Genomic DNA, 27,927 nt, shown 5'->3' with positions numbered 1-27,927 from the left:
TTTACGGGTATTTTTTAAATCGATTTATCTCGGGATCTAGAAGTCGTAGAAGAAAAAGAAAAATTCCGTTGGTCCTCAATTTTCCTGCTCTATGACTTTGAAACGTCACCCAAATAAGCACAACTGACCTATTAACCCATCCTTTAGGACAGTTTGCCTGTTGCAGGTAATATATTTCAGCGGTTATCAGCAAATGATCAATTCAAATGACCACGTATTTATGAGATCTTGGTAAGACTTTGATGTCGTAAATTCGTCAATTGGTAACCTATAAAGGTGGCGGTAATGGAGCAGTTGCAAATGGGTAAAAATTATTATAAAAGGTCGATTCCTACGTAAAAAGTTGTGAAAAATCTAAATCTGAGGTCAAAACTTATTCCGTTGGTCCTCATTTTTCCTGCTCTATGACTTTGAAACATCACCCAAGTAAGCGCAACTGATCTATTGAGACCAACTCCGACATTTTAAAACGCGGTCTTACCTTTTCGTCTGGTTTAACAATACATTCGGATTCATAGGACAGAGGGTTGTCGAAGTCGGGAATATAGAAATAGGAAGAATTGGGACACGCGTCTTCCGGGAGTTCGAAACGGGACAGATTTCACGTCAAAATGCGCAGAAACGCTTGCGCACAAACAAACGAAGCGGGAGTCATAAATTATGACTTCATCGCCCAGATTTCACGTCAAAATGCGCAGAAACGCTTGCGCACAAACAAACGAAGCGGGAGTCATAAATTATGACTTCATCGCCTATGGGAGTGTTTGCCGTGACGTCAATGATTTACCGGTATTTTTTAAATCGATTTATCTCGGTATTTAGAAGTCGTAGAAGAAAAAGAAAACGCGAGTTTTGGCATTTCTTCAATATGACTCGAAACACATTAGTTTGTTGTGAACTTTCAAACAAAATCGGTCGTCATGGCAACTCACACACATACACACACCCAGAAACGCGACCACAATAGAAGAAAAAAACTAGTAGCACAAAATAAATAAAACATTAGGTAGTGCTCTTAGTCCTGTAGTTTTAGTAATAACATACATGACGCAAGCAAGTTGAGCACGCAAACATGATGTTAGCCAGCTGCAACCCTGCACCTTATACTGGGAAATATGTAATGCGAACTACACCACAACAATAGAGCAGAAATCTGTATCATTTATGATTATGACTAAGCTTGCTTTGGATTTCTAGAAATGTAAACCCTGCTTTGGGATTCTAGTTTTTTCTAGTGTCAGAATTATTGAGAATGAATTGCAATATATGTGGAATACCAATCCTGATTCTATTTTGTTTCTCCAATTCATGACATCACTTTATACGTGCACATCTGCGGCAAAACATATCATAAACACCCCTACGGCAGAGTTGCGTCAAAGTAGTACATACAAACTAAAGGTAGAAGGGTACCCGGCTATCATCAGCTCTCGTGTTTGAACCTGGGTAAATGCTATTTGAAGCCTTTGACAAGAGAGATGTTCTATTTACCATCTTCCTACCTAATCTGACGCACGGATGTGGAATAGTTTGATAGTTCCGGAACTAGTGACGTCATCCATTCTCAAGTCCTAAAAAAATGACCTTTGTTTCAGCCACCTACTTGTTTTGTTCGTGTAATGTTCGTATTTTTAGCAGTATACCTGTTTGAGCAGGAGTTGGGAGATCGTTATTGTGTACTCTTTTCCCTCAGGATTGAGTTTATTAAAAAGAAAAGTTCATATTGTAGGTTCCGCATGGAAAATATTTCTTCGTGTGGAAAAATGAGTGGTTGGTTTATTTCGGGAATGCTCTCAGGAGGTCCGTTCACGGGCCGTAGTCCTTTCGGTGAGTTTTTCTTCGACCAAACTCATTCTCGGCTCTGATTGGATGCTGATATAGAGGAGATGCTAGTTATTATGTGTCATTTCGCCAGTCAGAATAAAAGAGCGCGAGAACAACGCACTTTCGGCACGTCAAAAATACGTTGTTCTTTAGAGTGTAGACACTTGCACTTTGGAGAATAGAAGTTGTGCGTGTTGAATTCTTCTGTTTTGTTCAGGAAGGAAGTGCTTGAGGTTTTTGGTGTATGTTCGCTTTCGCCTTGTAGGAGGGGTCGCAGGGAGAGTGTATATTAAATGTTATTAATTCACTTAAAGGTTAGATATAACCAGGTGGGAACATCCAGTTGCTGTGAGCTTTAACGATGTTCCAATATTGAGGGGGAGCTTGTAGTCCGTAGGTGTACGAAATGAGAAAGTATTTTTGATACCCGTTTTCATACTTGATATGTGTCATATTGTGTCATGCTATGGACTGAACGAATTTCAAGTATGTCTTTTCTATAGTTAAACTGAGATCATTATCCAAATTGTATAAGAAGGGGAAGGAATGAGAGAAAAGGAAAGAAGGGGAAGGAATGAGAGAAAAGGAAAGAAGGGGAAGGAATGAGAGAAAAGGAAAGAAGGGGAAGGAATGAGAGAAAAGGAAAGAAGGGGAAGGAATGAGAGAAAAGGAAAGAAGGGGAAGGAATGAGAGAAAAGGAAAGAAGGGGAAGGAATGAGAGAAAAGGAAAGAAGGGGAAGGAATGAGAGAAAAGGAAAGAAGGGGAAGGAATGAGAGAAAAGGAAAGAAGGGGAAGGAATGAGAGAAAAGGAAAGAAGGGGAAGGAATGAGAGAAAAGGAAAGAAGGGGAAGGAATGAGAGAAAAGGAAAGAAGGGGAAGGAATGAGAGAAAAGGAAAGAAGGGGAAGGAATGAGAGAAAAGGAAAGAAGGGGAAGGAATGAGAGAAAAGGAAAGAAGGGGAAGGAATGAGAGAAAAGGAAAGAAGGGGAAGGAATGAGAGAAAAGGAAAGAAGGGGAAGGAATGAGAGAAAAGGAAAGAAGGGGAAGGAATGAGAGAAAAGGAAAGAAGGGGAAGGAATGAGAGAAAAGGAAAGAAGGGGAAGGAATGAGAGAAAAGGAAAGAAGGGGAAGGAATGAGAGAAAAGGAAAGAAGGGGAAGGAATGAGAGAAAAGGAAAGAAGGGGAAGGAATGAGAGAAAAGGAAAGAAGGGGAAGGAATGAGAGAAAAGGAAAGAAGGGGAAGGAATGAGAGAAAAGGAAAGAAGGGGAAGGAATGAGAGAAAAGGAAAGAAGGGGAAGGAATGAGAGAAAAGGAAAGAAGGGGAAGGAATGAGAGAAAAGGAAAGAAGGGGAAGGAATGAGAGAAAAGGAAAGAAGGGGAAGGAATGAGAGAAAAGGAAAGAAGGGGAAGGAATGAGAGAAAAGGAAAGAAGGGGAAGGAATGAGAGAAAAGGAAAGAAGGGGAAGGAATGAGAGAAAAGGAAAGAAGGGGAAGGAATGAGAGAAAAGGAAAGAAGGGGAAGGAATGAGAGAAAAGGAAAGAAGGGGAAGGAATGAGAGAAAAGGAAAGAAGGGGAAGGAATGAGAGAAAAGGAAAGAAGGGGAAGGAATGAGAGAAAAGGAAAGAAGGGGAAGGAATGAGAGAAAAGGAAAGAAGGGGAAGGAATGAGAGAAAAGGAAAGAAGGGGAAGGAATGAGAGAAAAGGAAAGAAGGGGAAGGAATGAGAGAAAAGGAAAGAAGGGGAAGGAATGAGAGAAAAGGAAAGAAGGGGAAGGAATGAGAGAAAAGGAAAGAAGGGGAAGGAATGAGAGAAAAGGAAAGAAGGGGAAGGAATGAGAGAAAAGGAAAGAAGGGGAAGGAATGAGAGAAAAGGAAAGAAGGGGAAGGAATGAGAGAAAAGGAAAGAAGGGGAAGGAATGAGAGAAAAGGAAAGAAGGGGAAGGAATGAGAGAAAAGGAAAGAAGGGGAAGGAATGAGAGAAAAGGAAAGAAGGGGAAGGAATGAGAGAAAAGGAAAGAAGGGGAAGGAATGAGAGAAAAGGAAAGAAGGGGAAGGAATGAGAGAAAAGGAAAGAAGGGGAAGGAATGAGAGAAAAGGAAAGAAGGGGGAGGAAGACTGGAAAAGTAGGGGAAATTTGGAGTGGTGGGAAGAGAGGTGAATATCACCATGGTGTGACATGTTCTTGTGAATCTTGTGCTATCAATCATCTTTCATAACGTTACAGGGTCACCGTAGAAAAAGGATTATTATTATTATCTAAGGTTTTTTTAGGCTACATGCTACTTGCAAACAAAACGACCGTAGTAGTTAGGATTCAGTGAGTGGGGATTTAAAGTTTTTATTATGCTGCATACTAATTGCAAACGAGCTTTTGGCAAGCTGTTTGTGAACTCCTTGAAAAAGATCCTAGAGAATGCCATAGCGATTAACCTTACCCAAGATAGTTGAGAATGACAGAGAGATTAACCCCCAAACTTTCTTCATGTACCCATCACTTGAATATTCGAACTAATTTGACAAACCCCAATACCGAACAGTGCATAACTCGTCGAAACTACATAATTTGAGAAACCATTACTGAACAGTGCATAGAAAGGATAATTGGAACTATCGGATGGAAATTAATGCTATTATAGCAGTATACTGCCGGAAAGAGACTGAAAAGTCTATTTACTAAGTACTCTTATAAACAAGGTCTGGTGTATTTGGTACAAATATTTTTAGTTAAATTCCCTTCAGGGATGAGCTATTCATTATGAAGAGATCAGGTTAAGGTGCAATGATACTCAAGTTACAAACTCGGGGGTAAGAAATGTTCATTAAAATATTCCGGGAGGCGAAAGAGACAAGAAACGCAAGGTAGTTTTTAGCTTTTTAGTTTCAAATGAGAATCTATAGAGCCCGCATATTCTTCTCAGCTCGGAGGTAGATAACAAAGGACTAGAGAAGAGTCTGCTTTTGAGTAAGTTGAGTGTGTAGATTGAGAACTCGATAAAATGATGGAAATGCAACTGAAATATGAATCGTTCATAGTCCTTCGTGTTTATTGTTTTCAAGCTTATACTCCGTGGGTTGACTTTTGACGTGACTTCTTTGAATTTCCTGACTAGTTACATATCTTTCTGTCAAGTATACTAGTAGCTTTCGCCTCCCTTTGATCTTTCTTGTAACTAACACGTCATTTCTATTTTCTTTTTCCCCCCCCTTTTTTTTTTTTTAACTAACACGTCTTTTTTTTTTTTTTTTTTTTTTTTTTTTTTAATTGATCTTCCTTTTTTATTTTTTAGAAGACTCCCTGTTCCTTAGTTGGTTTATTTACAGCTCTTCTATGTGGACTTGCCAATTTATTTTTCTTTCCCTCCTCTTGTCTTCCTACATCACTTCATGGTGTCCACCCACACGTGTTTTCTCTCTTCTCCTTCTCTTCTTCCCCCACTCCATTCCAAGAATTTCTTTCATACTTTTTTTAACGCTTTGTTGTTTGCTTTTATAAGTTTTCCTTAAATTCTCTTGTCCAATCAATAGCGCTTTACGTTTCGTATGAAGTATTGATACCAGGGCCGTTTGTTGCATGGTTCCTGGTAGCCCTCCAAATTTTAAATTTTCATGTTCATTTTTAACTTTAATATGTATGTGTATTCCATTTCAATCCCTACGTTATTTTGCTTGTTTCCTCTACGAACCGTAAGAAAATTCGAAAACAGTACCTACGAATACGAAGCATGATAGGTGAAAGTTTTTGGTCTCAAATGATGCACTTTTGTTTCTTCCCTTGGATTTACTGGCGCCACGCCTCTTATGTCCCTATAGAAAGGAAGGGCAGGCGTGGTAGTGCATTGAGACAAATACATGAAAGGAAAAGGCAATTTTCTATGTGTTTTCATATCTAGAATGAGCTTGTCGATACATTATTTACTAAGTATATTATATTCCTCTTCAGTTTATTCTTAATCCTATCCAGCAACCTCCGTGGCCGAGTGGGTATCACACTAGGCTTGCACGCAGGAGGTCCGGGTTCGATTCCCGGTGGGGCCGAGTTTTTTTTCGGCTCTATGCTTGGAGTTCGGGGTGCATCAGCCTTGTGAGGACAATTGAGTAGCTACTTCAATCGAGTAGCGACAAGTGGCGGCATTACAAGTCGAAGAGACAAGCGATAATAAATATTGAGTAAATGAAAGACTTGTAATACTGTGATACCCACAAAGTTGTGAGAAAGATATCATAATTTGATTTGATTCTTAATCCTACCCTTTCCACCCTCAAATGTGCTCGTGCATGTTCCTGCTATCATGAAGTTCATATTATTGATCTATATGGTATTGAAGAGGCCATTGAAAAGTAAGCTCACTTCAAGACCACTACTGTGGCTTGCACTCAAAATAACTAAAGAGGGACGCCCTTTCTTTTTAACTGGTTAATTCGATTCACTAATTATTCATATTTTAATATTGGTTTTTAGCGCATGATCCAATAAACAACAGTCTAAATCAGTGTTTCTTAATTGGTGTTCCGCGGAACCTAGGGGTTCCACGAGCTGACGGCAAGGGTTCCGCGAGATATTTTGGAAAAATCGTATACTAGATAAAATGTAGTTTCAAAACGACCATCTTAGACTAGGTATTTCATCTTATACAGCTTTTTTTAGAGGTTTGATAGAGGGGGTGGGGGGGGCGAATCTTGAAAGTTCAGGGTTCCGCAAAGATGTTCACCTTTTGAAAAGGGTTCCGCAGGCCAAACTAATTAAGAAACACTGCTCTAAGCAACCCAAAATTCCCCATCCCTAGTTCGGGGGAAAAGCCCAAATCCCTTGCTCTGTTAACACTACTTCCCGTGTTCCTCCCCTCAGCCACTGATTATTTATTCCACCAGAGGGAGAGGGAAGGAGGGAATTCTCTCTCTTGTTTGTACTATTACTTCCCTCCCTCTGACTCCCTCCCCTCCCCATATAGAGGGAGAGGTGGGAAGGGGACCATGATATGTCTTATGAATTTAATTCGCTTGCTCCCTCCTCTTTGACCCTTCTCTCTCTCTCTCTCTCTCTCTTGTCTATCCCCCTCCTGCTCTTCCTCTCCTTTCCTTCTCTCCTCTCTCTACTTCTTCCTCTCTCTCCCAATGATGATTATAAATTTTAAGACAAGCATATGTCTGAAATGTTTTTGCTGGAAATTTTAATTACTGAGGGATACAGTTTTATTTATTTTTCATCCTATTTAATTCTGGGATTTCTGTAGAAAAGATTCTAAACTCCAAGTTTCTGATGATGATTGTAAATTTCAAGACAAGCATATGTCTGATTAGTTTTTGCTGAAAATTTACTTTACTGATGGAAACTGAACCATATAAATTGATGGGAACGTGTATTTCTGTGTGGCCACAAGGAGTGTTAAGTCCTCTAGTGTGTTACAAGGGTTCTAAAAGGTAGGAATGGATTGAAGAGTTTTCTCTTTGACCTGCTCATTATTTTAAATTAAGAACGTTTTATTTATTTTATTATTTTAATTGATATTGATGCCATCCCAAATGTGATGTATTGGAAATTATTTTCTCATCGGTTTATCGGATTTCTTTAACTGTCGATGCCGTTACACCACACAACCCGTTACATAAGTAAAACGTGTTCCTCCTGAACTTGTCCTGCCTCTTCAGGACCATTTGTCAAAATTACTAACTTGTACTACGGTTTACAATGGTAGGTAGGTACTAGGTTCTGAAAAGGGATATAATTTTGATGTTTGCATTATTTTATTGCAAGGCGAGGCTTGAATGATTTTTGGCATTTATTTTTCATCATACTTCCTCCGTTCTGGTGTTTCTGTAGACTCTAAACTCCAAGTTTCTGATGATGATCTCGAATTTTAAGACAGTCCTGATTATGTCTGATATAATTAAACTTTAGACCCCGCGGCCTGAGCAGCACTGAAGAGGCGATACAATAAATATTTATAATGTACGTTGTCATGACAACAGTGCATAAACATTCCGAACAAAAATCCACCCTCACCCTTTTCTTTCTCTCCCCCCTGCCTTCAATGCTCGCAGACCCTTCGCGTTCTTTTCCTCCGAAGAAATCTTTTGCCGTAGAATAATTTTCATTTTCATTTCGTTTTCGTGTGGTGTTGGTTGATCACCATTGGTGATTCGTGTCAGGTACGCGTAACACGTCCGTGTGAACTGCAAAAACTGCAAATCGGTAATGATGATGTTACCGGTGCCAAGTTATTTGAATAACTCGTCAACTTTACCACCCTTGCCCCCGTCTGATGTAAGTTTTTTTTCCATTTTTTTTTCACACACTTTGCTTTTTTCTCTCGTTTTTATTTACTTTTTCTTTTGGGTGAAATTTTGTTTAGTGGTTTGATTTGATAGATGATATGAATTTTTTTCTTTGTCAATTTTTACTTTTTTAATGCTGGGGATTGGATTTTTGATTAAAAAATAGTGCAATTGTTACCACCTGAAATTTTTAATTATTTTCAAATAGTTGGAAAACGACTGCATACTTCTAATTGTTGTCCCTCTTCTGTCTATATCACTATTTGTTGCCTTGAGAAAATGAATTAAACTGTAATTTACATTTTTTGAGTCCAAAACTAAGAATACCTATGTTTTTCTTCTCCCTGCTCATTTGAGAGGTACTTGATTCAATGAAGTACGTCTTGATGCAAGCAGGCAAATCAAATTTATCGTGAAGTTCCCGTGCACACATTTGTAACTGAATTTTATAAAATGTGGGCTCCGTTAACATTCACACATTTATTGGAGAAAAAAGGAGAGAGAAATTTTCAATATTATTGTGGTTTTAAAAAATTTCATTTCAATAATTGCAGTTTGTTCTCTTTTTCCTCCTCTTCATCCTTGGCTTTCTAATTGTTACACGCGATATTTCGACGAACAATCGAAACAAATTAACAAATGATAGTGTGCAAAAGTACCAAGAGGGAAGGGATCTTCCGTTGCTTCCACATCCTCCTCTCTTTTCAACATCCTATGAAAAGGAAGAATAATTTTTCCCTCCTGCTGACGATGTTAAATCGACAATTTTCAAATTTGTTGTTGTCTCATCAAAAATACAAAAAAACTGTTTTTAATGTTTTCATCAAATTTCGCCTTTGTAGAGAAAATTTCCTTTGCGACCAAAAGAAAATTGCTTTCACTCTCTTAAATTGAAAAAGTGATGAGAGGCACTTTAGAAGTCCTTACCTTTAGTCCTCTGTAACCGATGATGAATTTTTCGTGATCAAAAAAGTTCGGATTCTCAGTCATTTTGTTGTGAAGTTTTTAACAATATTACTAACTTGATTGTAGAAAGTTCACTTTCAAAGTAACCAAACTAAATTACTTAAATGCATTTAAAATAAATTGCATCCAAAGAAAAGTGGTCGTTACGTAAGTGAAAAATAAAATCACATGCAATTCTATTACAAACTTTTTTACCCCAAATTCTGGTCACTAACCTCAATAATTTAACAACAAGAAAAAACATTTTTCTTCCATTAAAACCCCTAAATTACTTTTCATTGTTTTGATTAAAATTATGGCTATCTGGGGTTGTCTAGTGCAGGGGGTTTTCCTCTGGTTATTCCTCTGAAAATTTCAAAGAAACGTAGGAAGGAAATCCAGCCTGTTAAAGCTCTCTGGAATCAACTCCAAAATTAGGCTACTTGTTCAATGTAAAATTCTAGATTTTCAAAGAACTTAAGTGCAGTTGTCCGTTGTTTCTGATGATGATTTATAAATTTAAGACAAGCATATGTCTGATTTGTTTTTTGCTGATAACGGTTTTACTGATGGAAACAACATGTTCGTTATATACTGCTTCTGATTATCTCAAATCTTCATTATTCTATATGTTTGAAATTAAAATAATACATTGTAGGTTTCACTGATAGGCCTACTCGTTGTTTCTGATGATGATTTATAAATTTAAGACAAGCATATGTCTGATTTGTTTTTTGCTGATAACGGTTTTACTGATGGAAACAACGTTCGTTATATACTGCTTCTGATTATCTCAAATCTTCATTATTCTATGTATCTATGTTTGAAATTAAAATAATACATTGTAGGTTTCACTGATAGGCCTACCGTAGTTTCCCCCCTGCTCATTTGAGAGGTACTTGATTCAATGAAGTACGTCTTGATGCAAGCAGGCAAATCAAATTTATCGTGAAGTTCCCGTGCACACATTTGTAACTGAATTTTATAAAATGTGGGCTCCGTTAACATTCACACATTTATTGGAGAAAAAGGGAGAGAGAAATTTTCAATATTTTTGTGATTTAAAAAAAAATCATTTCAATAATTGCAGTTTGTTCTCTTTTTCCTCCTCTTCATCCTTGGTTTTCTAATTGTTACACGCGATATTTCGACGAACAATCGAAACAAATTAACAAATGATAGTGTGTAAAAGTACCAAGAGGGAAGGGACGAAATATTCTTCGCACCATCAAGTTGCTCAAAACTAATGCACTTCAAACTTGAACTTCCCCGAGTCGGGGTGGCTTTGAGCTTCTATTGTGCCGCTTTGACAAGAGGGAAGACTGGGAGTGGTGGAGTCTAGTGTTCTGTGTGACAATACACCACAATAATGATAAATGTGAAGCAGCAAGGGATGCATCTTCATTCCTAAAGAAAGAAGGGCCCAGAATTCCCCCATTCGAGACTTTCGCCCTGGGGTGGGAGAGAGGGAAGAGGAGGGATAATAAGTTTCAGTAATTCATAACCCTCGTTCTCGCTCGCTCTCTGCTTGTTCGTTTTTCAGTTATTTTTCCCCCCAGTAGTACAGTAAGCAGCAGAAGCTTTTTCCCCAAACTCTGTCTCTCTCTCTCCCTCCCTGTTTCTCTCTCATGTCCCTTTGTTTTCACTATGTAACCCTTATTTCCTTCTTTTTTTGTATCGAGAGAGAGAGAGAGAGTGGGAGGGAGGGCAGAAAAAAGTTGTTTGTTTAATAATGATATTAAGCCTGAGCCTCCCCCTTCTCGTCGCAGGTTTTTTAGAATTTTAGTTTTTAATTAAGTTAAAAGAGTTGAAATGAATTGAACAAGACGGACGAAAAGTCGGAGAATAAAACTGGCGTTGCTAGAAATTTGCGATTGTACATGTATTCGTCAGGTTTTTGTGTTTAATTTTTGCTCAAAAAACGCAAACTTAGCTTTTGTAAACCCTCTCCGTGGTAGGGTGTAGGTGGATAGGTAAAATACTTAGTGCTGCATCCTCGCTCGCGTCAGTACTTGGTTCAGAAAAATTCTCTGACCATCCAAAGGGCAAATGCTCGAGCATCTTGAGCACGTTGCCCTCTTTAAAAATGTCGTCTGAAGTATTTTATCCATCCCCTTCTGTTGACCTAGGTAAAATGGTAAAAACCAAAAACCCTGATATTAACTTGGTCTCATTATTACAATTCCTTACTACGTTACGAGGCGAAGTATTCTCAGCATTTCTCGCACTAACCAATCCCTCGCGTTTCATTTCTCACCAGCCAATATAATATCTAATTGTGTGTACACTTTCTGCTTGCAGTTCAATAAACGGCATCACCACGGAAGCTATGAAAAGGTTCTCGGATGGAGGGGGCTACGGAGGGCCGGGCCAAAATCAAGGCCAGGGCCAACAGTCGTCCAACTTCAAACGATTCCGAGGTGGCCCGAATGATGTGGAACTGCGGCTCTTGATTCCAAGCAGGGTAAGTAGACTTCCAGGAGTTCGAAAAGTTTAGATTCCTTTTTCAAGAAGTGCATTTTCAGTGGAGGGATTAGAACCATCAAGTTGCTCAAAACTAATGCACTTCAAACTTGAACTTCCCCGAGTCGGGGTGGCTTTGAGCTTCTATTGTGCCGCTTTGACATGAGGGAAGACTGGGAGTGGTGGAGTCTAGTGTTCTGTGTGACAATACACCACAATAATGATAAATTTGAAGCAGCAAGGGATGCATCTTCATTCCTAAAGAAAGAAGGGTCCAGAATCCCCCCATTCGAGACTTTCGCTCAAGATTTTTACTTTCCATTATAGAAAATATTGTTACAAATGCAGAGGTACACCACCGAAGTCACAACGCTAACCACTACGTCACTAAGTTTGCTGATTTTTTGAAATTAATAGGTGCATTGTTAATGAAACGAAAATGCCAATAGTCGGAGAAAAAATTCCTTAACTCGTGTCTTTTTTTACTCAAATAAAAAATAACCCTTTGAACTTTAAACTAAACTATAAAAGTTCATTTAATCCAGCGGTAATTAAGTTTCAGGCTATTAAACGTCCGACAACTTTAAGTAGTTAGGTAATGGAAAACTTTTCTCTGGCACTTTGATGTTTTTAGGGCTCGAATATCTCTTGCGTTTTCGAGTCCCGAATCAAGTGCCTATAGTAAATTGATGTTTTCAGTCTTTGTCTTGGCATTTCTGTGCTAGATGAAATTCTATCACATCAAACATTTTTTTTTTTTTACGGCTGGCTGGCCACCTGGACTTGTCTACTGTAAACTGTAACCAACTTTGGTTGTTAGCACACACTGGCCTTCAGAATTAAAGTCATTAAGGTTGGTCTACCCGTTATAGTAGATCCTCGATTATTTCAATTTCTATCATTTCAACTCTCTATTATTTCAACAGGAAAATGGCGAGTTCATTTTCAATGCTTCTAAAATTGCTCGTCTAGGCAAAAAAATCTTTCAAGCATTTCTTTAATGAAATCCTATAAATTAAAAAAATAAAAATAAAAAAATGCGAGCTAGGTCGAGATATTAATGGGGTGTATTTTTTAAGCCCATCAGATTAAGGTAATCTGTTGAGAGGGATAAAATCTCCTTGCATATTCTAGTCAGCGCCCGTTGTAATTTTCAACGTGTTTAGGGAGGTTTATAAGCGTGATTTAATCCTCTTTAATGGGAGATATAGAGGTCTATCATATAGTTTTCAAATCTATTTATTTATAATATATTCTACTCAAAAAGTTTCGAAAATCGGGAGAAATCAGACCTCTTCTGTAGACTGTTTTACTACACGAAACCCATTCTATTTTCGATGGCTCTGTTTGTGAGAAACTTTTCTTTTTAGTATACCTACACTACCTACTCATTAGGAGGAATGTATTACATATAAGAAAATGGAAATCTAGAATAGAATATACGAGGCACCTTGGTTAACCTGTTGAAGCACTGTTTCCCAGCTGAATGAAATTCGCTGGAATTCAGTAAATGGTAGCTGGAATCACCTGAGGAAAGGTGGTTCGCTGGAGGATCTGTGTGGTAGAGCTCTCAATGATATCAAGATTCAAGAACAAGACAACCTCCGGATACCAAGGCTTAAACGTCTTTACTTCAAAAGCTAGAAACCAATGATTTTATTTTATGGTACTCCAAGTTACACATTTCCTTTTTACAACAATTTCGTTGGGGTACCCCCAGGTACCAGACTGTATGAGTGTGTCAAACCAAAGAATTCCATACTATTTCACACTCGCATTAGGAAAATCAATCATTGGTGAAATCATCGTGTAACTAGGTTGAAAAAAATCCTTTGTTACTGCCTCGCTTTTCGTCTGTTTGATTAGGGAAGAAAAATTCATAGGAAATGACTGAAAGTTTCCAAAATAAAACCGGATATTAAATTTTCGTCACTACAAATTGAAAAAGGAAGGAATGAAAATGAATTAGAGAGAGAGAGGGGGGGAGGAAGAGTATACGAGTTCTATGAATCTTTTCTTCTTTATTTCCAATCCTAGTTTTACTTGGAGCGGATTAACATAAGCAGGAGGGTTAATGATCTTCAAAAAGACTGTTTAACGAACGACAGTAATGTATTTGCCCAAATGTAGTTACATATAAAAAGGTTTTTATAGAGAAAGTTTAAAAATTCCAGTTTAGGTATTGACTATGGGATAAAACGAACTAATTGGGGCCGTGATCTCCAAAATGTGGGACGTGAGGGAACTTTCCAAGTGGTAAGTGGTGACAATCACTCAGCCCTACCTCAGGCTTGTCAACCTCACAAAGGCTTACTCGTGTATATCCAGGATTATCCAGCGAACGCTTTATCTCTCAACAGAATCTCATCAACCCCACCCTCTATTTCTTCCCCTTCTAGCCTCTCTTGCTTTTTGTCTTCAGATTTCTATCTGACTCCATGGGTCGGGGGGATTTTTACAAATTGCTGTTTTCCTTCCATATCAGCGAGTAATAACAATTTTGTTGAACTTTTCTTCTTATAGCGTGTGATATTAGAGACAAAATGCCACTAAGAAGCTAGACTGATCACGAAAGTGCTCTCTCCTCCTCTCCAAGCTATAATCCAGCATGTCTGACAACTTTTTGTTTCGAAATTAGCTCAAGAATCTAAAGATGCAAAAGATAGTAATCTGTCGCTCTCTATGGGTCGGGGGGATTTTTACAAATTGCTGTTTTCCTTCCATATCAGCGAGTAATAACAATTTTGTTGAACTTTTCTTCTTATAGCGTCTAATATTAGAGACAAAATGCCACTAAGAAGCTAGACTGATCACGAAAGTGCTCTCTCCTCTCTAAGCTATAATCCAGCATGTCTGACAACTTTTTGTTTCGAAATTAGCTCAAGAATCTAAAGATGCAAAAGATAGTTATCTGTCGCTCTCCCTGCCCACCCAACATCATTCACCCTCCCTTCTCTCTCATTGAATGGTAAGTTTTTCATCAGTATTCTTCATGAAGAGCTAACTCTCTCTTTTCCTTTCTTCCGTCACACTCAACGTAATCTCTTTCGCCACACAAAAGATTCGTTTTCTCTTTCTCCTTCCTACCATTTTCTCCTGTCTCTGCTATCATCTTCCTCTTCTTCCCCACACGCTTTCTCATTTCATGTCACTGTCATGTCCTCTTCAATGCTCCTCCTAAGCAAACACATCGCATTCCACTCCCAACGTTTTCTAACAATCCTTCGACATCTAGTTTAAAAAAGAATCGATCCAAAATTATCGGGTATTACAAAATACTACAGTAAAGGAGGAATTTTGTGCGACATCGCATTCCACTCCCAACGTTTTCTAACAATCCTTCGACATCTAGTTTAAAAAAGAATCGATCCAAAATTATCGGGTATTACAAATACTACAGTAAAGGAGGGAAGCACAAAATGGGACTGGGGGTAGTTGAAATGATCACTTTTTATGATCTTTTCCTCTGATAAGATAGGATATCCTTTGATTTTGGAGTTGAAATAATAGAGAGTTGAAATGATAGAAATTGAAATAATCGAGGATCTACTATAACGGGTAGACCAACCTTAATGACTTTAATTCTGAAGGCCAGTGTGTGCTAACAACCAAAGTTGGTTACAGTTTACAGTAGACAAGTCCAGGTGGCCAGCCAGCCGTAAAAAAAAAAAAATGTTTGATGTGATAGAATTTCATCTAGCACAGAAATGCCAAGACAAAGACTGAAAACATCAATTTACTATAGGCACTTGATTCGGGACTCGAAAACGCAAGAGATATTCGAGCCCTAAAAACATCAAAGTGCCAGAGAAAAGTTTTCCATTACCTAACTACTTAAAGTTGTCGGACGTTTAATAGCCTGAAACTTAATTACCGCTGGATTAAATGAACTTTTATAGTTTAGTTTAAAGTTCAAAGGGTTATTTTTTATTTGAGTAAAAAAAGACACGAGTTAAGGAATTTTTTCTCCGACTATTGGCATTTTCGTTTCATTAACAATGCACCTATTAATTTCAAAAAATCAGCAAACTTAGTGACGTAGTGGTTAGCGTTGTGACTTCGGTGGTGTACCTCTGCATTTGTAACAATATTTTCTATAATGGAAAGTAAAAATCTTGAGCGAAAGTCTCGAATGGGGGGATTCTGGACCCTTCTTTCTTTAGGAATGAAGATGCATCCCTTGCTGCTTCAAATTTATCATTATTGTGGTGTATTGTCACACAGAACACTAGACTCCACCACTCCCAGTCTTCCCTCATGTCAAAGCGGCACAATAGAAGCTCAAAGCCACCCCGACTCGGGGAAGTTCAAGTTTGAAGTGCATTAGTTTTGAGCAACTTGATGGTGCGAAGAATATTTCATCCCTTCCCTCTTGGTACTTTTGCACACTATCATTTGTTAATTTGTTTCGATTGTTCGTCGAAATATCGCGTGTAACAATTAGAAAGCCAAGGATGAAGAGGAGGAAAAAGAGAACAAACTGCAATTATTGAAATGATTTTTTTTTAAATCACAAAAATATTGAAAATTTCTCTCTCCCTTTTTCTCCAATAAATGTGTGAATGTTAACGGAGCCCACATTTTATAAAATTCAGTTACAAATGTGTGCACGGGAACTTCACGATAAATTTCATTTGCCTGCTTGCATCAAGACGTACTTCATTGAATCAAGTACCTCTCAAATGAGCAGGGGGGAAACTACAGTAGGCCTATCAGTGAAACCTACAATGTATTATTTTAATTTCAAACATATAGAATAATGAAGATTTGAGATAATCAGAAGCAGTATATAACGAACATGTTGTTTCCATCAGTAAAACCGTTATCAGCAAAAAACAAATCAGACATATGCTTGTCTTAAATTTATAAATCATCATCAGAAACAACGGACAACTGCACTTAAGTTCTTTGAAAATCTAGAATTTTACATTGAACAAGTAGCCTAATTTTGGAGTTGATTCCAGAGAGCTTTAACAGGCTGGATTTCCTTCCTACGTTTCTTTGAAATTTTCAGAGGAATAACCAGAGGAAAACCCCCTGCACTAGACAACCCCAGATAGCCATAATTTTAATCAAAACAATGAAAAGTAATTTAGGGGTTTTAATGGAAGAAAAATGTTTTTTCTTGTTGTTAAATTATTGAGGTTAGTGACCAGAATTTGGGGTAAAAAAGTTTGTAATAGAATTGCACGTGATTTTATTTTTCACTTACGTAACGACCACTTTTTCTTTGGATGCAATTTATTTTAAATGCATTTAAGTAATTTAGTTTGGTTACTTTGAAAGTGTACTTTCAACAATCAAGTTAGTAATATTGTTAAAAACTTCACAACAAAATGACTGAGAATCCGAACTTTTTTTTTTTGATCACGAAAAATTCATCATCGGTTACAGAGGACTAAGGGTAAGGACTCCAAAGTGCCTCTCATCACTTTTCCAATTTAAGAGAGTAAAGCAATTTTCTTTTGCTCGCAAAGGAAATTTTCTCTACAAAGGCGAAATTTGATGAAAACATTAAAAACAGTTTTTTGTATTTTTGATGAGACAACAACAAATTTGAAAATTTTCGATTTAACATTCGAGTACAAATCTATTCGTCAGAAAAACTATTCGTTTGAACGAGTTGAATGATTCACTACCCCCCTCTCCCCTCATGAAAAATTGACAATTTTTTTCAAATTTTACCGCGCGTGTGAATTTCTTTGAAAGGTCCGTTTACATCACACGGTGTACTTTATCAGCCTATACCTAATACGTTAAATCAAAAGCCTAGTATGAAACTACATAAACGTTTAATGTGTAATTAATCATTATACGTGCATCTGGGTTATAGGTCCTTACTCAAGTTTATCAGCCTATACCTAATACGTTAAATCAAAAGCCTAGTATGAAACTACATAAACGTTTAATGTGTAATTAATCATTATACGTGCACCTGGGTTATAGGTCCTTACTCAACGTTTTTACATATTGATGTAGGTCTTGAAAAATGGCCTTTATAGGTGAATCTTATCTCTATTTAAATGCATAACAATGTGTAGATTAGAAAAGTAGGGACTGATAAGCATGTAGGTAAATAGGTGGCTGTAGGAGCTATACAAACATATTATGTGTAGGTATTTGTTATTTATTTACATTTAAATTAAAAGTTTATTCATTAATGCATAGAGAATTCGTATTGAGCTAGAGACCATCACCCCGGTGTATAGCAGATACAAAAAGACATCTTTTCTTTATTCTGCTATTGCCATTCGGCGAAAGCTAAAGCTGCTACAACAACAACAACAACAGTTACCAAGGCAGGATTAGACAAAATTTGGAATCCATTGTATGCTGAGTCAAAGCTAGCAACCACAGGTGGGTAAGTTGTACTGATGCATAGCTTCCTGGCAGCTTTACAATGTAATGTTGAATTCACCAAGACCAAGTGGGACTGTGGTTCAGGACAAGTCAATTAAACATGGCCAGAGACCATCACCCTGGTGTATGGCAAGTAAAAAAGATATCTTTTCTTTGTTCTGCGATCAGCATTTGGCTACAGCTGAAGCCGCTGCAACAACAGGTATTACCCATAGAAAGCTTTCATAGCTCCATTAACAATGACATCATGGGTTCCATATTCCTGACTCAGGGTATCAATGTTGGGGTTGACAATAAATACTGGCAAGTGTTCAATTCTCTTAGGCCTTGAGGAATCAACAGGGGTTCTGTAATCATTGGTCTTGGTTCTGAAATCAAAGTGATAATGATGAAGGGAACTGTAAATACAAAGGTCTTATGAGGGCAGGATAGGAGAAACCTAACTATTCCAGAAACAAACCTCATCTATTTAAAGATAATAATAAAAGATTCAAATTTGAATCTTTTATTATTATCTTTTTCTTCGTCAAAAAATCGTCAAAAGAAATTTCACGAAAAAGCACTCGTACCGGGTCCAAGGTAGGTGAAAAACAGAGGAAGAAAAAGATAATAATAAAAGATTCAAATTTGAATCTTTTATTATTATCTTTTTCTTCGTCAAAAAATCGTCAAAAGAAATTTCACGAAAAACTCGTACCGGGCCTAAGGCAGGTGAAAAACAGAGGAAGAAAAAGATAATAATAAAAGATTCAAATTTGAATCGTTTATTATTATCTTTTTCTTCGTCAAAAAATCGTCAAAAGAAATTTCACGAAAAGACACCCGTACCGGGCCTAAGGCAGGTGAAAAACAGAGGAAGAAAAAGATAATAATAAAAGATTCAAATTTGAATCGTTTATTATTATCTTTTTCTTCTCTGTTTTTAGGCCCGGTACGAGTGTTTTTTCGTGAAATTTTTTTTTGACGATTTTTTTTTTTACAATCTGAAAACCCATTTTTGATTTGCCATTTTTGACGATTATGGTTCGGCAGCGGTTCCTAAAATGTCACAAATTTGACTGGCCCCAGTTTCGGAACCGCTTTGGAACATAAGGGGCTGAAAGCAAATTTTACGATCTATTCCAGAAATTTTGGGGTTTAAGCCCCTTATGCATTGAATCGGTTCCGAAACTATGGCCACTTCAGACTTTTATGGTTTGGCAGTGGTCCCTAAAATGTCTTGCCTTGTTTTTTTTTTATATATATATGGTACTGCTTGTAGCATTGAATTTATAAATAACAGGCGTCGGTTTAGACTCAGCGATTCAACTTTTTGAGAACTGGTTAACTTGTTTTAATGGAGGTCCCTTCACACAGAAGAGTATTGAACCCGTAACTTTTGAACTGTAAGACAGATAGTGTTAGCACTTGCACCATTTGATTCAACTTGTAAAATCACATAAGATAGACAAGAATAAATAAGTATATACAATTATAAACAATATAAATACAAAATAGGTTCTCCATCCAAATTGATATATTTAATTAAATTTATTGACAAATGATAGGGTTGTTCAAGGGGACTTTATTCCGTGCAATATCCTTCCCGTTCTCGATAATATCATACCATGTGATCTGGAAATCTTTGTTAGCCGTGAGATTGATAACGCGCATAGTGTTACCAGGGTTACTCAGAAAATTCCATGTGGACAACAGAACACCGTTCACTAAAACATCCACGGGAAGAAAATCTGCACATGTTGAATAATCACAGTACATCGTACGGATAATACCTTTGCCAGCACCTATGAGTAATCCTGTAGGTCCGTTAATATTATCAGTCCAGCCTGGCAAGGGATCTTTCCATATAGGAATAATAATAGAGGGTCTCAAGATCATGCAAGGCATTCCTGCTTCCATATATTCTGTGACCACCCCCTCACATAGACATTTCGTGTACGCATAACCATTTGGAAAATCTTGCAGGAGTTCTTGTTTGAGGAGTTCTAATTCATTTTTAGAAAGCAGTTCGGCTTTTTCAATGACATTGTGTGGACTGACTGGCGGAGGGTAAGTTTTCTCTTCGAGGACTTTTTCCTTTGGGTGACAATACGCTGTAGAGACGTAGACAAATAATTGCAGATGAATCATTTGTTTACTCAGGTTCAACATATCTCTGGTCCCTGAAATTCAGAACAAATTTGTTTTTAATTTTGGGGTCACCTAAAAGTTGATAGCAGGGAGCTATTTAGTCTTAATATGAACATAGGTAAGTACATATTGTTCATGACGTCACATCTGTTTTTCCAATAGGTAACTCGGTTCCTGGGATCCTAGATTATCACAAGATGAATCTGCATGTAGACCTTCACCTTACGAGTTTAAGTACTTCTCATCGTAATACTCAACTTCTCTGCGAGCTATTTAGTCTTAATATGAACATAGGTAAGTACATATTGTTCATGACGTCACATCTGTTTTTCCAATAGGTAACTCGGTTCCTGGTATCCTAGATTATCACAAGATGAATCTGCATGTAGACCTTCATCTTACGAGTTTAAGTACTTCTCATCGTAATACTCAACTTCTCTGTAGGTGTACAAATACAGAGTGTATCAAAAATCCTGCGATAAACTTCAAGGGACGTATATTCCTGAAAATTACTGAATATTTCACGCTACGCTCTATGTCCGGAAAAATTAGGTACTGAACTACTGAGGAAAATTAGAAAGGAGCTACAATTGGACACCTTTCACTCTTTAGAAACACCCATCATCCGCTCAACTCAAACTTATCTCTGTTCTTGGAACGTCTGGCTCTCTCCTATCCTATTTTCATACTCCATTCGATTTCGGGACGATAAGACCTTAGGCAGTTACAGTTCCCTCTGTCAAACCTCTTAAAAAATTTACCTCTTGTGTTGAGAAAGACGTAGGTTTGCATGTAATCATCAAAAAGGTGTACAAATACAGAGTGTATCAAAAATCCTGCGATAAACTTCAAGGGACGTATATTCCTGAAAATTACTGAATATTTCACGCTACACTCTATGTCCGGAAAAATTAGGTACTGAACTAGTGAGGAAAATTAGAAAGGAGCTACAATTGGATACCTTTCACTCTTTAGACACACCCATCATCCGCTCAACTCAAACTTATCTCTGTTCTCGAAACGGCTGGCTTTCTCCTATCCTATTTTCATTCTCCATTCGATTTCGGGACGATAAGACCTTAGGCAGTTACAGTTACCTCTGTCAAACCTCTTAAAAAACTTACCTCTTGTGTTGAGAAAGACGTAGGTTTGCATGTAATCATCAAACCGGACAGTGGCGGCAATGTGGTACACAATGTGGATCGTTTCGCTCAGCATTTGTCTGTCCTCAGCACTGATTCCTAGGTCCGGCACTGCAACATCCCCATTGATCGGAATCACCTTCTCAAATATGGCACTCTCGGATTGTTCTTTCTTCAAAGCTTCGTACAGGGGAGACTGGAAAATCTCCTCAAGCCGTTCTCTGGAGTTCTTGTTCTTCTTCGGTCGAAGCAGAATGTAGATTTTCACATTTTCACACGTCCTCAGTATTTTTTCCAGAAGCACTTTTCCTATAACAAAACTTTGCATTGCACATTGCATAAATAACTAGATTTCAGGCGTTCATAAGTTTATACTGATGTAACGATAGACGGAAGCGAGGAATTCAACCCCCATAGAGCTGAGAATATCTTTCTATGCTATGCTGTTTTTAGCTAACTGGAGATTTTATGCGAGACATGACCACTCTTAACATGACAACTTTGCATTGCACATTGCATAAATAACTAGATTTCAGGCGTTCATAAGTTTATACTGATGTAACGATAGACGGAAGCGAGGAATTCGACCCCCATAGAGCTGAGAATATCTTTCTATGCTATGCTGTTTTTAGCTAACTGGAGATTTTATGCGAGACATGGCCACTCTTAACATGATTTAGGTATCTCTATTTTTTGTTGAGATTTCGGAGGAATTGAACCGATCAGTCGGCCTTCACGCATAGAGCTACACCTAGGATACTGACATTATATCCTGCATACCCCGCGGCGCGAGGAGCTCCAGGCGTTAAGGGGCGCCTAGCCCGTAATATAGTAAGAAGGGAATATTATAGGTAGGTACATAGGTATATCATGCAAAAAAATCCTTGTCGTTCCAGGATTTTTCAACTTCATACTTTCCTATTCACAGGTTCCTCCATTTTATCTCACATTTTCCATGCATGCATTATATATATTATTTTACATCATCATACGTTGCATTAGATCTCAGACCACGTATTTTCCCATCGGTCACACTATTCTAGCTCGACTAGCTTGATGGTTCATATGGAATTTTTCATCCAACAGTTGTCCAACTTCAAACGATTCCGAGGTGGCCCGAATGATGTGGAACTGCGGCTCTTGATTCCAAGCAGGGTAAGTAGACTTTCAGGATTTAGGAATGTTCTTTAGATTCCCTTTTTAAGAGCATTTTCAGAGGAGGGAATAGTCATTGGTCAACTTTCAATAGAAGTAGGTTTCCATTTAATGGTAGTATTTTTATAAAATTGGATTACTTCCAACTTGGAAGAACCTTGGGGTTCCCATGACCGCTGCCGAGTTCCCCCGCTAAATACCAATTGATATCCTTTGTGTTAGGAAGGCAACGGCCTTTGACTGTATTGATTTTATTTCAATGGGCGTTGTTGTTTCCAATGATGATTTTAAATTTTAAGACAAGCATATGTCTGATACGTTTTTGCTGAAATTTTATACCACTGACGGAAGCAATACGCTTAATGACCATTGAAATATATTTGAGTCGGCTTTTATTTTTCTTTTCTTTCTTTTTAAAATTTTGACATTTACCTATGGCGACAGACAATTTATTCTAATAATGATGTTAGCTCCTAGTTCCTAATGATGATTATAAATTTTAAGACAAGCATATGTCTGAGATATTTGCTGAAAATTTATCCAACTGAAGGATTAGATACCGTTTTCTGCCCTCCAAGATATGTATTATCTATTTCAATGCTACTATCTCATTGTTATTTATTGTACTAAAAAACCTCCGCAGTCTGCATACAGAGGAGAGCATGCTAGTGGCTCTCTTGTGTAACATAAGACTGCTATATGAAACCTAACTGTCTCTGAACCATTGGACTCTGGCTATGTACGCCGAGTTTCACACTGATATGAGGCAGACATTTGAATGTCCAACTGATTTTGTTAGGTATAATATTAAATATTAATGATACTGGATAACACTCATGTTCCGTTTTGTTTTCCAGGTGGCTGGTTCTGTCATTGGTAAAGGAGGCAGCAACATCGCTAGACTGCGTAACGACGTAAGATATTTTAGTCATTTTGTTGAATAAAGTTCCCCCAGGAAAAGACAAAATTCCTAGGAATTCTTGGGTTTGTCCTCCCTCGGTAGGCTAAATATTTGTCAGCTACAATCCTTGCCACCTAAGAGCAAAAGTCCAAATGGAAGTGATTGAACCGGAAAATTTGAGTTTATTTGAGTATAGGGGCTTTCTAGTTGATTTTAATGGGGTTTGTCCTCCCTCGGTAGGCTAAATATTTGTCAGCTACAATCCTTGCCACCTAAGAGCAAAAGTCCAAATGGAAGTGATTGAACCAAAAAAATTGAGTTTATTTGAGTATAGGGGCTTTCTAGTTGATTTTAATTCAACACAATAAAAGCTTAACCTTAAATATAAATTTCTCTTTTACCATCCAAATCCGAGGGTTCAAACTGTTAATACAGTTTGATGTCGATAAGGCACTTTTAATTAGATTATTGTGAGGAATATTTTTCCTTTCAAGGAAAATGATTAAATATAAATTTCTCTTTTACCATCCAAATCCGAGGGTTCAAACTGTTAATACAGTTTGATGTCGATAAGGCACTTTTAATTAGATCATTGTGAGGAATATTTTTCCTTTCAAGGAAAATGGCGAGTTCATTTTCAATGCTTCTAAAATTGCTCGTCTAGGCAAAAAAATCTTTCAAGCATTTCTTTAATGAAATCCTATAAATTAAAAAAATAAAAATAAAAAAATGCGAGCTAGGTCGAGATATTAATGGGGTGTATTTTTTAAGCCCATCAGATTAAGGTAATCTGTTGAGAGGGATAAAATCTCCTTGCATATTCTAGTCAGCGCCCGTTGTAATTTTCAACGTGTTTAGGGAGGTTTATAAGCGTGATTTAATCCTCTTTAATGGGAGATATAGAGGTCTATCATATAGTTTTCAAATCTATTTATTTATAATATATTCTACTCAAAAAGTTTCGAAAATCGGGAGAAATCAGACCTCTTCTGTAGACTGTTTTATATGTCTGTGCATTATTCAGAAAGGGATATAGGTACACAATAAAGAGATTCTAAAGCCGCACCAAAAAATTCATCTTTTATCAAGTGTGAGAGCACTCTTTTCAGTTTCGCTTTTGTAAGGTTCACTCATTGCATTCATTATGTATTTTGACCCTTATTATTTGCTAGAAAAAAGCCATGTCCACTAATGAAATTCGTTTCTCTCCCAACTCTCTTTTTTCTTATGTATGTGCCCCCAAATGATTTGATTGCCCGGCCCAAACGAAATCCCCCCACATCCCCACGCCCCCTTCTCTTGCTCTCTTCTACCGGAAAACACAAACCCCCCTTGGCCCGCCCTACCCTGCCCTGCCCACAGTTCAAGGCCTCCGTAACTGTCCCCGATTGTCCCGGACCCGAACGGTAAATGCAATTTCCAAGAGTAAACAGAATTGCCTCCATCTAATAAAGTGTTTTTAGGAAGGTCCATACTTACTGTACAGATTCATTTCAAATTGTTAGAGACGTGGGATTTTGATAGTAGACATTGCCTTGGGCAATAATCACACCCTTTGTTATATTATTTACAATTTGTCAATAACCAATATTTAGGTGTGTATCTTTACCGACCAAAGACCGGAAAACACAAACCCCCCTTGGCCCGCCCTACCCTGCCCTGCCCACAGTTCAAGGCCTCCGTAACTGTCCCCGATTGTCCCGGACCTGAACGGTAAATGCAATTTCCAAGTGTAAACAGAATTGCCTCCATCTAATAAAGTGTTTTTAGGAAGGTCCATACTTACTGTACAGATTAATTTCAAATTGTTAGAGACGTGGGATTTTGATAGTAGACATTGCCTTGGGCAATAATCACGCCCTTTGTTATATTATTTACAATTTGTCAATAACCAATATTTAGGTGTGTATTTTTACCGACCAAAGGTTTCCATAATCGTGATAGGCAATAATCAGAAAGAAAATCCGATCTTGGCAAGACTAATATTATTGTACCAACTTGTCATATTTCTCTAAGTTGTAATTTTGTCGTGAGGAGAGAAACTGTGACGTAATTGATGCTAATTATTACCCGAGAATTCATTAATATTACTACGTGTGGTAATTCCGTGTACATTGTGTGAGGCAACAAGGTAGCTTCCACTTGGTTACAAAGGAAACGGAGCTCCTGGATTAGTTTGGCATTCAAATTCAAAATGGGATTTTAAAAGTCAGACCTATATGTGATAATGATAATGTCATCGATTTTTCCTTTCTTTTTTCATCGTGTCCGTGTATGTTCACTTTAGTAGTAGTAAATGTAACACTTTACTAACAGAAGTAAAAGTAACTCAGGGAAGGATAGGCCCATCTAAAACTAATAATTTGTCGTTTGCATGATGGCCATTTGCGTATCCGTTTCTATTTCATTTTACATAACCTTAAAATAACACGAAGAAAAACAGTCGCTTCCTGGGAGCAGAGTTTTACGTTGACTTTAAACGAGTATATTTTCATTTTAAAAGTTGTATTTTCCCCCCTTCCTCCTCAAGGCACGTTAAGCAATAGGATTAGCTCGTAGCTTTCAACTCCTTCGGTCTCCAGAACTTCGTGGTTCAGCATAAACGGCGCGTTGTACGTAAATAGGCAAGGTTTTAATTTTCTCCTCCCTTATAATTGCTCTTCGAAAGTTTTTGGGAATTGCCAAAAAAAAAAAAAGTTACAACTTTTGAACTTAAGTTTGCTCGACGAAAAGCAGAAAAGCCTTATGTCTCGTTTTATAGAAAGTTAAATGAAGGATAGTGAAAGAATGAGATTGAACTCGAAAAGCAGTTCGTAAGTAATACTTAACATCAGGGGGAAAGCTCATTTTATCTTATCATATAATATATCTAGTGTAGAGAGTGAGATGATTGTGGTACTCAATTAGAAACCAAAGTTTTTTCTTTCACTATTACAGATCAGGCGGGAAATGTTTTTTTTAGAGACTTTAAACGAGTATATTTTCATTTTAAAAGTTGTATTTTCCCCCCTTCCTCCTCAAGGCACGTTAAGCAATAGGATTAGCTCGTAGAATTGCTCTTCGAAAGTTTTTGGGAATTGCCAAAAAAAAAAAAAAACGTTACAACTTTTGAACTTAAGTTTGCTCGACGAAAAGCAGAAAAGCCTTATGTCTCGTTTTATAGAAAGTTAAATGGAGGATAGTGAAAGAATGAGATTGAACTCGAAAAGCAGTTCGTAAAACTTGAGATAACATCAGGGGGAAAGCTCATTTTATCTTATCATATAATATATCTAGTGTAGAGAGTGAGATGATTGTGGTACTCAATTAGAAACCAAAGTTTTTTTCTTTCACTATTACAGATCAGGCGGGAAATGCTTTTTTTAGGCTGTCGTTGTTTGATTTTGTGGGTCAGGAGTCCTTTAACATCAAGAACTGAAAATGAAGTGTATATATTAGTGATTGATTTTACCCTCCCTGTTTTGAACTTTTCCAGGATCCTGACGATCTTTGCTGAACTTGAAAATGGACTGAAAGTAATTGAGGAAGTATTGCCTGCCCTGGATGAAATTCGACAAGTGAGTAAAAATTACATTTCATATTCTCAAAGTATATTGAAAACCTCCGCAGTCTGCATACAGAGGAGAGCATGCTAGTGGCTCACTTGTGTAACATAAGACTGCTATATGAAACCTAACTGTCTCTGAACCATTGGACTCTGGCTATGTACGCCGAGTTTCACACTGATATGAGGCAGACAAGATGATTTTCGTCAACTGTTTAATAACTGAGGGGAAAAAACTATAACGAAGGTAATATCGTCTGAAAATCGTATAATAAAAGGGACATCTATAGGAGAAAGCAAGCCCGAAAAAAAAACCCCTATCTGTTTGCGATAAAGTTCGGGAATCGAACCCGCTACCTAGCGCCTACAAAGCACATGCATTACCTTTCAAACTACAATAGTTAACAGTTGGATGTCTTTTTTTTATCTATTTATATTTACACTCTTTATTGGTTATAATTCGATGTACACAACTACAAGAAATTATAAACAGGCGAAATTATTGCCTGGGGCAATCTCTACCATTCAACCCCGGCTACGTCGAATCACATGTTTTCACCAAGAAATATTTGCCCCCTCCCTAACTAACTGTCTCTGAACCATTGGACTCTGGCTATGTACGCCGAGTTTCACACTGATATGAGGCAGACAAGATGATTTTCGTCAACTGTTTATAACTGAGGGGAAAAAACTATAACGAAGGTAATATCGTCTGAAAATCGTATAATAAAAAGGACATCTATAGGAGAAAGCAAGCCCGAAAAAAACCCTATCTGTTTGCGATAAAGTTCGGGAATCGAACCCGCTACCTAGCGCCTACAAAGCACGTGCATTACCTTTCAAACTACAACAGTTAACAGTTGGATGTCTTTTTTTTATCTATTTATATTTACACTCTTTATTGGTTACAATTCGATGTACACCACTACAAAAAAAATTTTCACCAAGAAATATTTGCCCCCTCCCTAACAGTGGCGATTTCCTGTTTCAGAAATACGGCAAAGGTCGTGGAGGTGAAGATGGAGGCGATGGTTACAACGGTGGAGGAGTTGGAGGACTGGGAAAAGATGACTATGATATTCGACTCATAGTGCACCAGAGTCAAGCGGGTTGTATCATTGGAAAAGGCGGCACCAAAATCAAGGAGTTGAGAGACGTAAGTACATAACAATACTACTATTATACTGA

The 27,927-nt window shown here is 37.6% G+C and overlaps 1 protein-coding gene across 2 annotated transcripts; it reads left to right on the top strand.

Moving 5' to 3' along the window:
- The first annotated feature begins 205 nt into the window (after nt 1-205).
- Nucleotides 206-27,927, top strand: LOC103509663 (heterogeneous nuclear ribonucleoprotein K). 2 transcript variants are annotated; one of them, XM_026823949.1, is made up of 6 exons: nt 206-231; nt 11,346-11,508; nt 23,152-23,208; nt 24,558-24,601; nt 26,671-26,752; nt 27,731-27,927. In XM_026823949.1, exons 1-6 carry the CDS (start codon nt 221-223, stop codon nt 27,905-27,907), a joined length of 534 nt encoding a protein of 177 aa, XP_026679750.1. In that variant the 5' UTR covers nt 206-220; the 3' UTR covers nt 27,908-27,927. The 2 variants fall into 2 exon arrangements, with proteins under 2 accessions (XP_026679750.1, XP_026679751.1); XM_026823950.1 differs by lacking the exon at nt 206-231 and adding an exon at nt 7,951-8,088 and having other exon boundaries at nt 27,731-27,926.

Source organism: Diaphorina citri, unplaced genomic scaffold, assembly GCF_000475195.1.
Source record: "Diaphorina citri unplaced genomic scaffold, Diaci psyllid genome assembly version 1.1 scaffold518, whole genome shotgun sequence".
NCBI classification, from domain to species: domain Eukaryota; kingdom Metazoa; phylum Arthropoda; class Insecta; order Hemiptera; family Psyllidae; genus Diaphorina; species Diaphorina citri.
Note: the sequence above shows the minus strand (reverse complement) of the source record. Positions and strands in the feature narration are given on the sequence as shown.